This window comes from Macrobrachium nipponense, chromosome 20, assembly GCF_015104395.2.
Source record: "Macrobrachium nipponense isolate FS-2020 chromosome 20, ASM1510439v2, whole genome shotgun sequence".
Classification (NCBI taxonomy): domain Eukaryota; kingdom Metazoa; phylum Arthropoda; class Malacostraca; order Decapoda; family Palaemonidae; genus Macrobrachium; species Macrobrachium nipponense.
In genome coordinates, this window is record NC_061089.1 from 20826467 (window position 1) to 20843261 (window position 16795).

The following is a 16795-nucleotide window of genomic DNA, read 5'->3' on the forward strand; positions in this document are numbered from 1 at the left end:
ACAGTCAGCAATGCAGACCCTGAAAACTGATAATAGGATATCCTTCCGGCAAACTAGCATTAGTTCAGAGGAATTCCTTCTGCAGCGTTGAAAGTATGAGATTCCCCTGCCTTTCTTGGTGATCTTTCTTGGAGGAAAAACGAACAGATATATTATTATATTATATATATATAGATATATATATATATATATATATATATATATATATATATATAATATATATATATATATATATATATATATATATCCTATATATATAAATATTATATAAAGTTTGAAATGTTAAAGGCTTTTTAGTATCATAACATCTCTAAGGTGGATTTCATAAAGAAAATAAGGTGGTAGAATAAAGATATTTATTGATACAAAAGCGCAATCAGAATGCAGTTACACTAGATAGTAATTCTTATAATATACATTACCTGATTAAAAAACGCTAATATCATTTGAATAATCCAGCTCATTTGTTAGACAAACTGATATGACTCTTCGGTTATTAATGAATCTACAATGAACACCCTAAGGATACCAAAAATATCGATATACCACAGGCATCTGTGTTCACTTGAATATATTAATACTCTTACATTTATCTGTCTACGAAAAGCATCGCAAAAATATGCCTTAGGTCTACGTTACTCTTTTGCTTATTTCTAAGATCTCTACTTAAAAAATATTTTCCTATTTGATATCTGCGTTTGCACGCTTCCATTATGTTTCGTTCGAGGGCCGATGGGGAGATCGTCGAAATTTGAACGAAAACTTTTGGAAACAAGTGGATAATGGTGATAGAAAGTTGACAATATGAATAAACGGAAAACTTAAGGTATTGGCACACGAATTAAGGCATGTAGAGAGAGAGAGAGAGAGAGAGGAGAGAGAGAGAGAGAGAGAGAGAGAGAGAAAGTGGGTTGCATCTTGAGGGAAAGGAGTTTAGAAGAGAGTTAGCTTTGTAAAGTGAGTGAGAGAGAGAGAGAGAGAGAGAGAGAGAGAGTTTTGAGGAAAGGTGTGTAGAGTTTAGTATTATAAGGTGTGGGTGTAAATGTGTGTAGTGTGTGTGTGTATGTGTGTGTGTGAGAGAGAGAGAGTTCGTCTTGAGGGAAAGGAAAGTGTGTGTGAGGGAGAGAGAGAAGGGGGTGTTGGTTCCGCCTTAATAGATGGACAGAGTGAGAGAGCAAGGGAGAGAGACTTTCGCCCTAGTCCTCCAGGAGACGCAACATGGACGGAGCACCGGAATGCGAAGGAAAACTCAAGCAACTTCCAGGCAGAGATACGAGGCAGAAAAGTCGAGAGGAGAAACTTCGCCTGCCTGATACACTTACGCTGATAAGAGAAGAGACCATTTCACGGAGTTCTCTCGAAAAGAAAAGTGACCACCAAGACGAAACGATATTTCACACGACACAGATCTGTTTTTTGACGAAATCAGCCTCAACAAGGTTGTTCGACATCTTTACCCTTTACCAAACCAGGGATGGATTGTTTGACAAACGCGGGGTTTGACTGTAAGCTCTTTATAGGTGGTTGTGATGGTGCTTCTCTCTCCTGTGCTTTCTGAGTTTGACTAATAGATCGTCGAAGAGTTTGTCGATGTATTCATCATCGTCATCATCCTCATCTTGATCCTTGGTCACCTTAGCATCATCCTTGGTAGCCTTTTTAGCATCCTCATAATCATCGTAGTAGTAATCATCATAGTATACATCATCGTCATCGTCATCCTTATCATCATCACCGTCAGCTGCGTCGTCTTTTCCACCATCCAGCTCATTTTCCCCGTCGTCGTAAGAATAGAAGTCATCCTTCTTGAATTCTTTCTTGGATTCGGCATCGGACCGAGCTGGATTGGTACAGACCCAACTTCCGACTGCGCATACACTGTAATATAAGAGAGAATAAAAAATTTAAAGCGGACACACTACAGATAAGTAGGTAAAGAATGTCATCCCATTAGCAGTAAAATGCTAATATTTAATGCAAATATACTACAGAATCAGACGTTTAGTACAGACATTTAATAGAGACGTACTGTGACAGGCTTAGTAAAGATTATAGAGGTAATAAGGGAGGCACGACTGAGATGGTATGTGTTGAGGATGGATGATGGGGAGGGAGTGAAGAGGGCTTGGGAGGAACCTGTGAGAGTAAGAAGATCGAGAGGGAGGCAGAGGATTAGATGGCGAGAAAAAGTGAAGATATGGAGAGAAGAGGTTTGGTGGAGGATGATGCATTCGACAGAAGGCGCATCAGGCAACCGACCCCTTAATGTAGGCATAACGGTGGGAAAGAAGAAGAAAAAAAAGAGGGTATAATATTAGAGGAAAATGAAACTTTTAATGCAAGCGCTCATCAAATTCACAGAATATAATCTGCAAACGTTTACAAAATTTTAAACTACGTAATGTAAACAATATATTCAAACATATAAAATTCTAACTTTTGATAGAGATTGATCACCAAATTACAGACTATATGAAGCAAACGGTTAATGCAGAAACTGCAATTTTAAGAGACAAAACGTTTGATACAGTCAGACTATAAAATGACAGGCTATGAAAAACAAGAAACAACATACAAATATATATAATTTAATTCTAAATAGATAATGAAACCCGTATTTTAAAATCCAAGATTAAGATCAACTTTATTCATGTTGAAATGGAAATGACAAAGATGCAAGAAATTACAAAGACTATAAGAACTTAATTTTGTTAGGGAAAATAGTTCTCAGTCCACAATAAGTCTCAAGCAATTTAAACTCCAAATTATAAATCAGAATTCTGACAGCTATAAATGATGGCACATCTTTCCATAGAAAAGAAAAATTGCAAAATGAATTAAACTGAAGTTTTCGTATAAAAAGCTAAATTCACCTAGGGAGGGAAAGATACATACCATCTATTTCCATCGACTACCACCTCATGAGCATCGTGGTAGGTTTTGCCTTCCAGGGAGCAAACTGAAAAAAATTACCAAGAAAAAGATATGAAGAATACTGAAACATTAATGTTGGCAAATTCACTAGTGTATCAAGTTCTCCATATCATCAAAGCAATCATTTTACTTTTGGCTATGATCCATAACTGTTGTACAGATGTTTTAATGAGAAAAGATTAAAATAATAAGAGAAATTGGTTTAATAATCCGTATGTCACTTCATCGTGTCTTGGTCCTTGTTTCCAGACAGTACATAGAGTCTCTAGGCATTGGACTTGCCATGTCCACCGTCTCTTGTATTCCGTCAATTTTGATGCTATGAGTCCCTTAGTTTATGAATACATTCTTTGCCCATTGCAAGGCCCAGCAAAAGCGCGCAGGTGGAATTTAGGACGCGTAAAAATCTTGTCACTCATGAACGAGGGCAACAGGGTCCTCTCTAACGCGTCATATGATGCGGCGATGAAATTACAGTCCCGGATGTAAAGCGTATTTTAAGAATAACGGACCACGCGATCGCTGTATGGCAGAAACCATACAACAGAAATAGGAACAGAGTCATTGGGATCATTTCAACTTGTAGTTTCACTCTTATAGGTTGAGCTAACTACAGATTGTTGCGACTGTTTGTATTAAAAAAAATTATCTGAAGGGAGGTACAGTAAAAGGAATGAAAGCGGTTGCAGCTAGGGGCCGAAGGGACGCTGCAAAGAACCTTAAGTAATAGCCTACTTAGCAACCGCTCTAGAGGTGCGCTGATGGCACTACCTTCCTACTGGGAATTCTGTGATTATATGTCAGAATATTTTTGTATCCAACACGCACTCGAAGTTCATTTTCTTGCGGACGGTAAGCGATTAGCAATTAAGTCTCCGGTTCGGTTCTACGAAAAATGGGGTCGTCGTCACCAGGTCTCAAGGTTAGGGAGCTCATGTTTCCACAAAGACAGAAAAGGGATTCCGGCGCTGAGATCAGACGAACTGAAGTGATCAAAAGGAGGCTTCTCAATGGGCCACCTCCAAAAATGCTAAAGCAAGGGGGTGGGGGGGAGGCGTGTGGCCGGGATGATAGAAATATATCACTCGAACAGTGTATGCATATATAATATATATATATATATATATATATATATATATATATATATATATATATATATATATATATATTAAAACCATGCGTCTTTTTCCCTTAGAAACATATATTTATTCTAGCGTCCTTTGTATCAAGCACAAACACTCCGGAGCTGGCTACCTTTAACGCAGTTGAAAGTATTGTTGATTTCGATAATTTATTTCTTCAAGAAAATCTTCCCGGAAAAAAAAAAGATTGTTAAAAAATAATAAACTCATAACATTCTGACTTCACACAAGCGAATCGGAGTTTCCCATAAGCGTTTTGCGAATATCCTGCATCATGTAACCTTTTTGTTGCCATAAAAATGTATATTAAAAAAGATTGTAGTGAACTTTCAGTAACTGAAAATTGTTCACCGTAAAAGCTCCAGATCATGCAAAGAGACTGAATATGAAACTTGTCATTATTATGGATTTTCTTCTGTCTCTTACTAACCACAAAAATCTCATCTTTAGAAAACCAACACTGCCGGGTAATCCCTCTTTTATTCCCTTAAGCCGCAACATCATATGATACGTCTTTTACTCTCTCTCTCTCTCTCTCTCTCTCTCTCTCTCTCTCTCTCTCTTCTACACACACAAAGGATTTCATCATCTACTGTTTATATCGAATTACATTACTTAGTTTTTTTGGTTTGATGTTCCGATGTCAGATAATAAAACAGTTATGAGTAGAGTTGAATTTGTCTGGTTCAAATGTATATTCAAATTATGCTTTAGGGGAAGATTGTTCTTTTGATGTTATTAGTTTCACCGCAAAAAAAGATGAGAATAGAAATGCGTTTACTCGGGAAGCGGAGATTACGCCTAGGACATAAGAAATTCAAGGATATGTATCACATATGCCTGTGCGGTGAGATGCACACAGAAAAAGAGAGAGAGAGAGGAGAGAGAGAGAGAGAGAGAGAGAGAGCTGACACCTTATACGTAAAGATCCGAGAGCCCTTGAGAGGATGGTTGTAAATACAGGTAAGAGATAATCATTCCTTTGACGGGGACGACAAACAAAAAGTCTTGTCGGGAGTGTTAAAAAAAAAGGCTGGAAAAAGGTTCATGATGAAGATATGTGAGAGGATTTACCGATAGGGTCCTAATCACTTGAAAGGATATCTGTTAAAAGGAAGATGAAGGAGGTCTTTGAGGGCCTAAAAGATAGTGAAAAAGATACCGTTCTTTCTGGCGCCGTTGGTGCCTCGGCTAGTCATAAATGTCTAATCCTCTGAATACTCTCAATTACCTCTGTGCGGCAAGTATATATTAATGGTTTTCTTTGTCAGTTTCTTTTCACCATATAACAGATTAAGGTTTACAAAAAAAATGATATTCTTTTTCAAATTACTTGATATTAAGGAGCTTTCAGCAAAGGATCTGAGCATAGTAAAAGTAACCTGACGCATTTCTACGTTAAATTCAGTAGCAGTATTAGATATTTTAGAATAGTTACAAAAGATTAATGAAAAAGAAATATTTTATATTTAGCGCTTGTTTAATCGTTTCACGTACTACTTTTGACTAAGCTGTCAGACAAGCGAAGCACAACAAAAGTAACATGACGCATTATAGGAGGCAATGATGACGATGGCAAGGCTAACGTTAGGCAACTCCTCTGCGGTTGTGTAGAATTGCAACGAAAACTAGAGGGGTATTTGTTACTCACGCTTCTGAGGCGGATGCCATCCTGGGGAGAGCATGGCGGTGAATTCCTCGAAGTCCAACCGCCAGTCCTTGTTCTCATCGGCTGCGTCCACGATGGCGTCGATGCACAGGGCCCTGCGGCATCACATGAAGGAGGTTAGAATGGATTCCTTACTAGAGCGGTCGGTAGACGTTAAAAAAATAAAAGCTTGTTGAATGACTGGGTTTCAAAGGTCAAGGGAAATATTCATCAAAAAGGAAAGGCTATTCTTGTTTTTAGTTTTGTTTCATGCAAGAAATTGGAAACTTAGTTACGAAGTACTCGAGATGTCTTAAGAAAGTGAATTATGAACTCACTCAGTGAGACGGGTTTCAATGCTAGAAAAAAGAACAGTAAGAGAAGTCACGCTTGAAATGACGATAAAGAGCCAGGAAAGTAGAAAGTTCCAGGCCATAGCAGTGAATGGGTAATAAAGGCAAATCTATACCTAAATAACGCAGTCTCAAGAGATAAGAGCTGGTTCATAAAGAAGACAGACTGCATTGAATTTTGTCGAAATCGATGTGTGAAGAACGAATCTAGATACGAGAACGATGTGCCTAAGAAGGAAGGATAAAACCCATATAAACATGAGGTAGCTGATCAAAGGATAAATAAATGCGACGGTTGATGAGCATGCTATGCTCTCAAGAGGAACAATATTAGCCAGGTCCGTGATGGGATCCTCCCAGAACTTTCATAAGTTTAAAATATTGATAGACTTCGAAGATTCGATTTTGAATTCTCTGTCATAGTTTGGAAGAGGAAGGGACATTTGGCTGCTATGTGAACGGTCTTGGAACTATTGGAAGAAACAATTGATTGACTATTATAGTGAGGATTGATAGCACCATACAAAATTCAGTGATACTGAGAGAGAGAGAAGGGGGGGGGGAGGGGGAAGGGGGGTTTACAAAACTTGCTAACCTCTCTTCACCTCCAGCTGCAAATATGTTGTATATCTATTCTTGTTTCCAATTTATAATCATGTGCTCCATTCACCAAAACTATAGATGAGATTGCTTTGATGAGTAAAATATGAATGCTAATGAGAGAGCATACGTTTTCTAATTTCTTCTAGTGTTGCAAAGAAGAAATTTCTTAATCATTGTTGATAAAGTAAATTATCATATGACATCAATGTACAGTTTCTTATATGACAGTATCTGGTAACTTTTAAGAGGTAAACAATTTCTGTTTTTATTTATACATTTTTAGCATAACGTTAGGAGATTTGTTTAGTGGAGGATGATGCCTTTGGTAGAAGGCAGCAGAGAAGGGGCATCAGGCAACAGACCCCTTAATGTAGGGATAACGGTTGGAAAGAAGATTTTACGCACTTATATGAAAACAGTAGTTTATAAAAGTTGTATTGAATATCAACAGCACCCTAATAAACGACAACAGGTACATTCTTACTTAGTGCCAAAATAAGACCTCACGCGGTGCAATGCGGGCATTACTTGAGGTTCTTTGCAGCGTCCCTTCGCCTCCTAGCTGCAACCCGTTTCATTTCTTTTAGTGTACCACCGTTCATAGTCTCTATCTTCCATCTTCCTATCCACCGTCTTCTAACAATTGTTTCACAGGGCAATTGTGAGGTTTCCCTCCTGTTACACCTTTCAAATCTTTTTATTCTCAAATTCCCTTTTAGCGCTGAATGACCTCATAGGTCCCAGCGCTTGGCCTTTGCCCTAAATTCTACATTCTATTCTCTGTAATCTCTTGAGATGACTACGAAGACTGGCAGAATGGAGCCAAGGTTATGGTTGACCCATCGTAGAGCATACCTGTAGGTACCCTTCTCCCTGCGTTTCCTTACCTAGTCAGCTCTTGATTCTGTTCTGGTCTGGCCATAAAGAAAGCGTCCTTAGTACAGTTCAGAAGTTCGTCTGACTCCAAGAACTTGTCCCGATCTTCGTCGCAAGTGAAGAAACGTCCCCACAGGCTTTCTCGGTATGTCATTCCGCTCACGTGCCATGGCTGCGTGGCCAAAGTCTTCTGCCAGTGTTTTCCGATGACCAGCAAAAGGGCGTCGCGCTGGGAACTGTAGCAAACAGCTGTGCAAAGAATTGTTTTTTAGTATCTTGGTTTTTTACTTGAGTTTCCTGTTTGGTATAGCACAAAAAATTAAAATATTTGCAAGAGAATTCAAGGGTATTCATTGTTTATTCAGTGTAAACATAAACCTAAGCAATTTTCGCTATTTTAAAATCCTTTTCATCTAATAGAAGATATTTAATGCTCAGCCATGCTAAAAGTATAGGTGAAAAAATTTGCTCAATTGCACACTTATCACTTCTTCATTGAAATATTATTATTATTATTATAATTATTATTATAATTATATTATTTATTATTATGTATTATTTATTATTATTATTATTATTATTATATTTATTAATTATTATTTATTATTATTCATAGACGGCTCACATAAAATCGGATAGGTAGAGTAAAGCCTGTCGGTTATTGAATGTGAAGGACAAATGTAGAGGTGATGAATGCAGATAAGGAAAATAAAGCAAGAAAAGGGAATCATATAGTTTTCAGAATCGTGTGTCTGGAGGAGAGCTCTTCAACTTTAAGAACATCCCGAATATGTGTGGATATCTATAAATATCCACGGGTCACGTAGCGAATGCCGGGGATTTACAAATGGATTGCTTCAAGGATTGTCTGAAAACCATACCCTTGAATCACTTTAAGATATTCACCCCTTGATATTGGTGACCTCAATACACTTGTACAGAAAAGCTTGTAAATGTAAATGCACACTCACACACACATATATATAAATAAATTTATACATATATGTATGTATGTATGTATGTATGTATGTATGTATGTATGTATGTATGTATGCGTGACCTCTTAAAAAACTAATCTTCTTATTCTCGAGACTGTGACCACAATATGTATTTATATATTTATATATATGTATGTATGTATGTATGTATGTATGTATGTGTATATATATATATATATATATATAGTATATATATATCATATTATCTATATATGTATATATTATATATAATATAAGTATATTATATAATAAAAATAAGTTTTCTCTAGGCTGGCGGAATTATGGATGATCCCTCCATGCTGTAAAACGTCCTAAATATTAGATAATTAGATGCTTCATACACTATACACAGAAGGCTCATTAGCAGTGCATCTATAGTCTTCCGCTGTGCATTATCTTTTGCTCACATTTTCGTGCTTCCAGCATTTTGAGGCCGTTACTTACCAATAGGTTTTACATTCCATCTGTTCCACTGTTTCACAGTCTTCCCATCCGTCTAATAATTCTCCTGACATTTATGCATTCTTTTAACCGACCTATCATTACCCATCTTTCTACATGATCAAACCTTCCACCGACACTAAACTTTTTACCACTTATCCAAATTGCTCACAGTATCAATTCTTATAATGCACATGCTTCACAAACAGTTCATCTCAATAGCTTTAAAATGTTTTCTATTATTTAAATTCAGCATCCATACTTCACTTCCACAAAGGAGAGCTCGCTCAACGAGCTTGCCATTCATCCCCACAATAACTTTCATAATGACTAGTAAATGTTTATACAAATCAAATACTTCGGTTTTTTTTTTTTTTTTTTTTTTTTTTTACTTTTCATTTCATTTCTAGTTTTTATTTACCCTCAGAACCTTGTTCATACTGAGGTTTACACTCAACTTTCTCTTCACTTCTACTTTTACCGATTTTCTTCTGTTTTTGGCGCTTGGTTTCTTGTTTGGTCCCACTTTCTCATTGTCTACCGTATCCATTTTCTGTATGCAAATTCCCGAGATGTATACTAGTATTGAACAAGCCCCCTTATTTTTACCTTGTCACTAGGTTAGGTTAGGTTAGGTTGGGTAAGGTAGGGTTGGTGCAATGTTAGTAATTTGGGTCTGGGAAAACAAAATGAGATCGTTTTCAAGAAAGTTCTATGGTTAGTTTTTAAGATATGGCTTCTCGCTTTTTCAGGGAAGGTCCCGTTACTCGGTTACAGTTCTGGAATATGCATCCCGTATGGCTGCACTTAACCTTCTCTTCTGTCATGCAGTTTCACTTCAAACAACCCCTCCCTTTCTCCCCCCTCACCCTGCTTTTTTGTTCTTTGTTCACTAAGCCTTTGGTTTCCTCACCCCAGCATTTACTGCTTTTATTTCCTCATCTACCCTCATACATATATCGTCAAACATTTCCTAATGTCTGTAGGGCCGCATCTTGAAATTTTAAATCTCGTTTACTTCCATCTTAGCGTTTTAAACCCTACCCAACTTTACTCACATTTCGTCTTTATTTGCCTTTCTATCCTCTCTTGTATAATATATATGTATATATGAATTATGTGTGTATATATAATATACATAATATACACACACATACATATGATATATATATATATCTATATATATCATATATATATATATATATTATATATCTATATATATATATACTATATATATATATATATTTGTGTGCGTGTTTATTTGTGTCTGTTAGTGTATGAACTGGGAGAGAGAGAGAGAGAGAGAGAGAGAGAGAGAGATACATACCTGGATCATCCTCCTTTGCCGTAGGCTTCACTGGCTCTTTGACTTTCTTTTTGTTCTTGCAGAAACCTTTGTGTTGAATTCCAATCCTTGTTTCCTGGAATATCAAAGACAAAATCAGCCATCCACAGAAGGTTAAAGAAAAAATGAGAATATACTTGTGCTAATCTTTTGTAGGTTCTGCAATAACATGGAATTTATCTAATTGATATTTTTTCTTTCTTTGTTTTTGTGATATTAATGATAGCGTGATGACTAAAAATCTGGTTGAGATATATCAAAAGCAAATCTACGCATGTATTCCTAATGTTCCTTGTAATAGAGGATTTTAAAATGGGAATTGAGTGAAATAAAAAAAAAATTCTTTGACTTTTTTATAATTGTAATAATTTTGGCTATGGTTTTATGACTTTCATGCACACATGTAAGATTGCTTGAGCTTTTTGTGGGCTATATTAACTTCCAATAATGATCAATGATTTTAACTTATCATTTTCTGCAGTGACTCCTCTGAAGTAGTTCGCGAATCCTTTTTAGAAAATTTTCCAAATTGGTTAGAATTAAGCATCCACTTCGTAATGCTATTTCTTTGTTAGAAGAATAACAACTAACATTTGGAATCTGATGTAAACTAATTTCAGTAAGAAATTTTAAAGGATATTGATCAATAAAGGAAATAACACTGGAGATATTAGTACACTTTTGTCTCTATGCATATGTATACATATATATAAAAGTGTGTATAGTGTACTCATATATTCACTTTTGTTATTTGTAATGTTATTTTTTATTGTAAGGGTTGTTTCCACGTTAATTGCTATGTGACTAAGGTTATTTGTCTTTGTATATCTTCTTTTTTTTCGGAGTTAATGATGTTTGGCAAATCACCGATTCCAGGAACGCACGTAAACACTCCTTCTTTATCTGGGTTTGATACTATTCTCCAGTGATGAATAATATGAAACGTAACGAAAAATGTAGATGAAAAGGGGTTTAGCGCGAGTGTTAATACAAAATTCAGCTACATTTATCATGGCGAGCTGTAGTAATCAGACGGCAATAAATCGCTTTTCTTGTTTATGTCCTAACCGCGAGGTCCTGAAGTTAGAGCGTAACAGATTTCATCGGTATTACCTGCCCCCTTTATATTTATGACCTTACTTTTATCGCTGAATCCGGAAACAAGTTTTTTTTTTTTTTTTCATGAAGACGGTAAATGAGTATAAGGTAATTTGTATTGAAATTGTTAATGATATATATATATATATATATATATATATATATATTATATATATATATAATATATATATATATATATATATATATATATATATATATATATATATATATATATATATATATATATATCTCAGTAAATCACTGAAGAACGTGTGATGTATATGACTGCATTCAGTCACGAGGGTAAAAGGAAATGACTCGAACTAAGCGTTCTTATGGTTCAGGTACCGTGATGTAATATAGAAACACATGAAAGCGTTCGAATCGAGTAATTTCCTACATCTCCTGGTTGATTACGTATGCACGCCTGCACACGCCTGCACACGCACACATACATCTATATATATATATACTATATATATATTATATAATATATATATAATATTATATATGTATGTTATTATATAGATATATATATATATGTATGTGAGAGAGAGAGAGAGAGAGGAGAGAGAGAGAGAGAGAGCTTGTCATTACTACATCATTAATGCTGATAAGTGAAAGCACACAACGAAAAACTGACGTCGTATTTAGGTCTGGTAAAATGAAACTTATCGTGGATAAATACTTTTGAAACTCGGTTGAGAAACAGATTTGCAGTTTCAAAACCTTATCTGAGGAGGTGCCGGGCATTGCAGGGTTACGATAGTCACGGAAGATAATTTTAGTTAAAAATGAAATGACACCACTAAATAGATCGTTTTGCAGAGTAAGGAATTATGAAACAAAGCCCGATGATAGTGTATTTTTTTTTATTATGAAAAGGCATATGACAGCTTCCATAGATCAGTGTTATGGAAAATCTTACGTTACTCTCCCATGAATTATATAAAACAAATGTACGGGACGCAGCAAAATGAACGTCATTATTTTTGTTGTCTACAAGGGGTGGGGTACTACAAGGGAATACTGGATCACCTTTACTGTTCACCATTCCCATTGATAATACGTATCATGAAAAAAGTGGGTGGTGAGGGAAGACAAGGTATAAATTGTGGTAACAACAGAAATTTGACAGACTTAGAATGCGCAGAAGCCCAACAGTATTTACGCAGTATTTTTTCTTTAGCTTTTTAATAGATCGTTTATCTAGAGAGACAGGACTCAAGATAAATCTGAGTAAAATAGAACAGTAAGGACAGGTTATGCACGAAGGGCTGGAATAACATTAGATAGAATTAAGTGAGATTTAGAAAGGCAAAGCAAGCGGTGAGTAGACTAAATGTGATATGGAAATAAGAGACTAAAGTGGATACGAAAGCAGGGTTATATATGTATTAGGTACGGTATGAATAATGGCGGTGGAACCACAAAGTTTAAAAGTCAATATTAGGAGTCAGATGGCCAGATGGCAGGATAGAGCGAGAAATGATACCGTAAGAGAAATTATGGAAGTTCCACGTGTAGATGAGGTGGTGATGAAAAAAAGGGGGTGTTGGACTTAGCTGGATAAGAATGATGAGACGGGAAACTCGAGATGAGTGGAGATTTGTGGAAATGCAAGCATAGGAAAGAAGCGAATGGTGGAATTTAACATAGGCCCTTTGCGTTGCGTTCGATGTGACGTTGACCTTGTACACATACACATATATACGTATGTGTATATATTAGATATTATATATATTTATTAATTATATAATTAGGATATATATATGTGTGTGTGTGTGTGTGTGTGTGTGTGTGTGTGTGTGTGTGTGTGTTGTGTGTAAATGCAGCCTGTAACAGCCCATTCCCCAAGTCATACTCAACTCACCGTAAGGCAAGCATGTCGATGAAGGACACAGTGGTTGTCGTATGATTTGCCGTCAGTTCCACAAACCGGAGTGAAAGTATCTGGACAGGTCGACTGGCAGTGGCACATCCCGATGCCATTGGCGACGATACATTCCCGGCCTGCTTTGCAGAAGACCTGGGCACACGGATCTTCAGCTGTCACGTACAAGTAGATGTTGATTAAGAACATAATAATAATAATAATAATAATAATAATAATAATAATAATAATAATAATAATAAGAGGGGAAGACAACCACCCAGAAATTCCTGAAGCCGAACAAAGTAAAAGACTCTGGGAAAACATATGGAGCAATCCGGTAGCACACAACAAACATGCAACATGGCTCCAGGAAGTCAAGGAAGAAGAAACAGGGAGAATAAAACAAAGATTCACAGAGATCACGACAGACACAGTCAGACACCAACTAAAGAAAATGCCAAACTGGAAAGCCCCAGGTCCCGATGAAGTCCATAGATACTGGCTCAAAAACTTCAAGGCCCTACACCCACGAATAGCAGAACAACTCCAGCATTGTATCTCAAATCACCATGCACCCAAATGGATGACCACAGGAAGAACATCCTTAGTACAAAAAGACAAGAGTAAGGGAAATATAGCCAGTAACTACAGGCCTATCACTTGCCTACCAGTAATGTGGAAGTTACTAACAGGTATCATCAGTGAAAGGCTATACAACTACCTAGAGGAGACAAACACCATCCCCCACCAACAGAAAGGCTGCAGAAGGAAGTGTAGGGGCACAAAAGACCAGCTCCTGATAGACAAAATGGTAATGAAGAACAGTAGGAGAAGGAAAACCAACCAAAGCATGGCATGGATAGACTATAAGAAAGCCTTCGACATGATACCACACACATGGCTAATAGAATGCCTGAAAATATATGGGGCAGAGGAAAACACCATCAGCTTCCTCAAAAATACAATGCGCAACTGGAATATAATACTTACAAGCTCTGGAATAAGACTAGCAGAGGTTAATATCAGGAGAGGGATCTTTCAGGGCGACTCACTGTCCCCACTACTCTTCGTAGTAGCCATGATTCCCATGACAAAAGTACTACAGAAGATGGATGCCGAGTACCAACACAAGAAAAGAGGCAACAGAATCAACCATCTGATGTTCATGGACGACATCAAGCTGTATGGTAAGAGCATCAAGGAAATAGATACCCTAATCCAGACTGTAAGGATTGTATCTGGGGACATCAGGATGGAGTTTGGATTAGAAAAATGCGCCTTAGTCAACATACAAAAAGGCAAAGTAACGAGAACTGAAGGGATAAAGCTACCAGATGGGAGCAACATCAAACACATAGATGAGACAGGATACAAATACCTGGGAATAATGGAAGGAGGGGATATAAAACACCAAGAGATGAAGGACACGATCAGGAAAGAATATATGCAGAGACTCAAGGCGATACTCAAGTCAAAACTCAACGCCGGAAATATGATAAAAGCCATAAACACATGGGCAGTGCCAGTAATCAGATACAGCGCAGGAATAGTGGAATGGACGAAGGCAGAACTCCGCAGCATAGATCAGAAAACCAGGAAATATATGACAATACACAAAGCACTACACCCAAGAGCAAATACGGACAGACTATACATAACACGAAAGGAAGGAGGGAGAGGACTACTAAGTATAGAGGACTGCGTCAACATCGAGAACAGAGCACTGGGCAATATCTGAAAACCAGTGAAGACGAGTGGCTAAGAGTGCATGGGAAGAAGGACTAATAAAAGTAGACGAAGACCCACAAATATACAGAGACAGGAGAATGACAGACAGAACAGAGGACTGGCACAACAAACCAATGCACGGACAATACATGAGACAGACTAAAGAACTAGCCAGCGATGACACATGGCAATGGCTACAGAGGGGAGAGCTAAAGAAGGAAACTGAAGGAATGATAACAGCGGCACAAGATCAGGCCCTAAGAACCAGATATGTTCAAAGAACGATAGACGGAAATAATATCTCTCCCATATGTAGGAAGTGCAATACGAAAAATGAAACCATAAACCACATAGCAAGCGAATGCCCGACACTTGCACAGAACCAGTACAAAAAGAGGCATGATTCAGTGGCAAAAGCCCTCCACTGGAGCCTGTGCAAGAAACATCAGCTACCTTGCAGTAATAAGTGGTACGAGCACCAACCTGAGGGAGTGATAGAAAACGATCACGCAAAGATCCTCTGGGACTATGGTATCAGGACGGATAGGGTGATACGTGCAAACAGACCAGACGTGACGTTGATTGACAAAGTCAAGAAGAAAGTATCACTCATTGATGTCGCAATACCATGGGACACCAGAGTTGAAGAGAAAGAGAGGGAAAAATGGATAAGTATCAAGATCTGAAAATAGAAATAAGAAGGATATGGGATATGCCAGTGGAAATCGTACCCATAATCATAGGAGCACTAGGCACGATCCCAAGATCCCTGAAAAGGAATCTAGAAAAACTAGAGACTGAAGTAGCTCCAGGACTCATGCAGAAGAGTGTGATCCTAGAAACGGCACACATAGTAAGAAAAGTGATGGACTCCTAAGGAGGCAGGATGCAACCCGGAACCCCACACTATAAATACCACCCAGTCGAATTGGAGGAATGTGATAGAAAAAAAAAATAATAATGAATATATAAGAACGAAAAATAACAGTCAGTGACAGGGAAAAGCAGATCTGACTTGAATGTTGAATGTTACTGCAGTCTTACAGAGAAAAATAGGCAGTAAAAATGAGCTCGTTTCAGTTATGAAAACTGATGGCAAAAATAGGCGTGTTTTCATTATATACGCTTGAATTTTCATTTCATTTATATGTTTATATATATATATATGTATATGTATACTATATATATATATATATATATATATATATATATATATATATATATATATATATATATATATAGCTAGTGTCTAGTGACGGAATAAATTAAACCATTAGTACTACTTACCTCTGTCGGCGAGTTCAAACTGAAAAAAGAAGAAAAGCATATAAGTGAAACCACTTTAACACGAGTTAGTTATTCATACTAGCATTCTCAAGAGATGAAAGACATTAATACCAGGATATTGTTTAGAATTACAAATTTAACCTAACCCTAATTCACCACCGTAATGTAAACACCACATATTGAAGCATACGAGTAGTGGACTGATAGGAGTCTAACTTTAGGCTTCATTTCATGTCTTATTTAACTTTGTGATTTGTTTATTTGATGTTATTTATCTTCCTTGTTTTTTATTATCTATTTTTCGTGATTTATTCTTTACTTCTTGTTTACCTCTTCTGTACTTGACTGCTTTTCCTATGGGATTCTTGGTTTGTAGTTTTGATTTCTCAATTAGGGTTGCAAGTGCGATGAGAGAGAGAGAGAGAGAGAGAGAGAGAGAGAGAGAGAGAGATATTTAATGGATACG

At 37.0% G+C, this 16795-nt stretch overlaps 1 protein-coding gene across 3 annotated transcripts in view; it reads right to left on the reverse strand.

Moving 5' to 3' along the window:
• Positions 1-342: 342 nt before the first annotated feature.
• LOC135222948 (follistatin-related protein 1-like) overlaps positions 343-16795 on the reverse strand; it is a 44720-nt gene continuing 28267 nt past the window's right edge. For all 3 annotated transcript variants that reach the window (XM_064261422.1, XM_064261414.1, XM_064261403.1), the window contains exons 3-9: positions 16330-16348; positions 13312-13487; positions 10323-10416; positions 7568-7805; positions 5728-5840; positions 2896-2959; positions 343-1878 (exon numbers count right to left, since the gene is read on the reverse strand). In XM_064261422.1, coding sequence (XP_064117492.1) covers positions 1515-1878; positions 2896-2959; positions 5728-5840; positions 7568-7805; positions 10323-10416; positions 13312-13487; positions 16330-16348 — 1068 coding nt within the window. In that variant the 3' untranslated portion in view covers positions 343-1514. The remainder of the gene's footprint in view (positions 1879-2895; positions 2960-5727; positions 5841-7567; positions 7806-10322; positions 10417-13311; positions 13488-16329; positions 16349-16795) is intronic.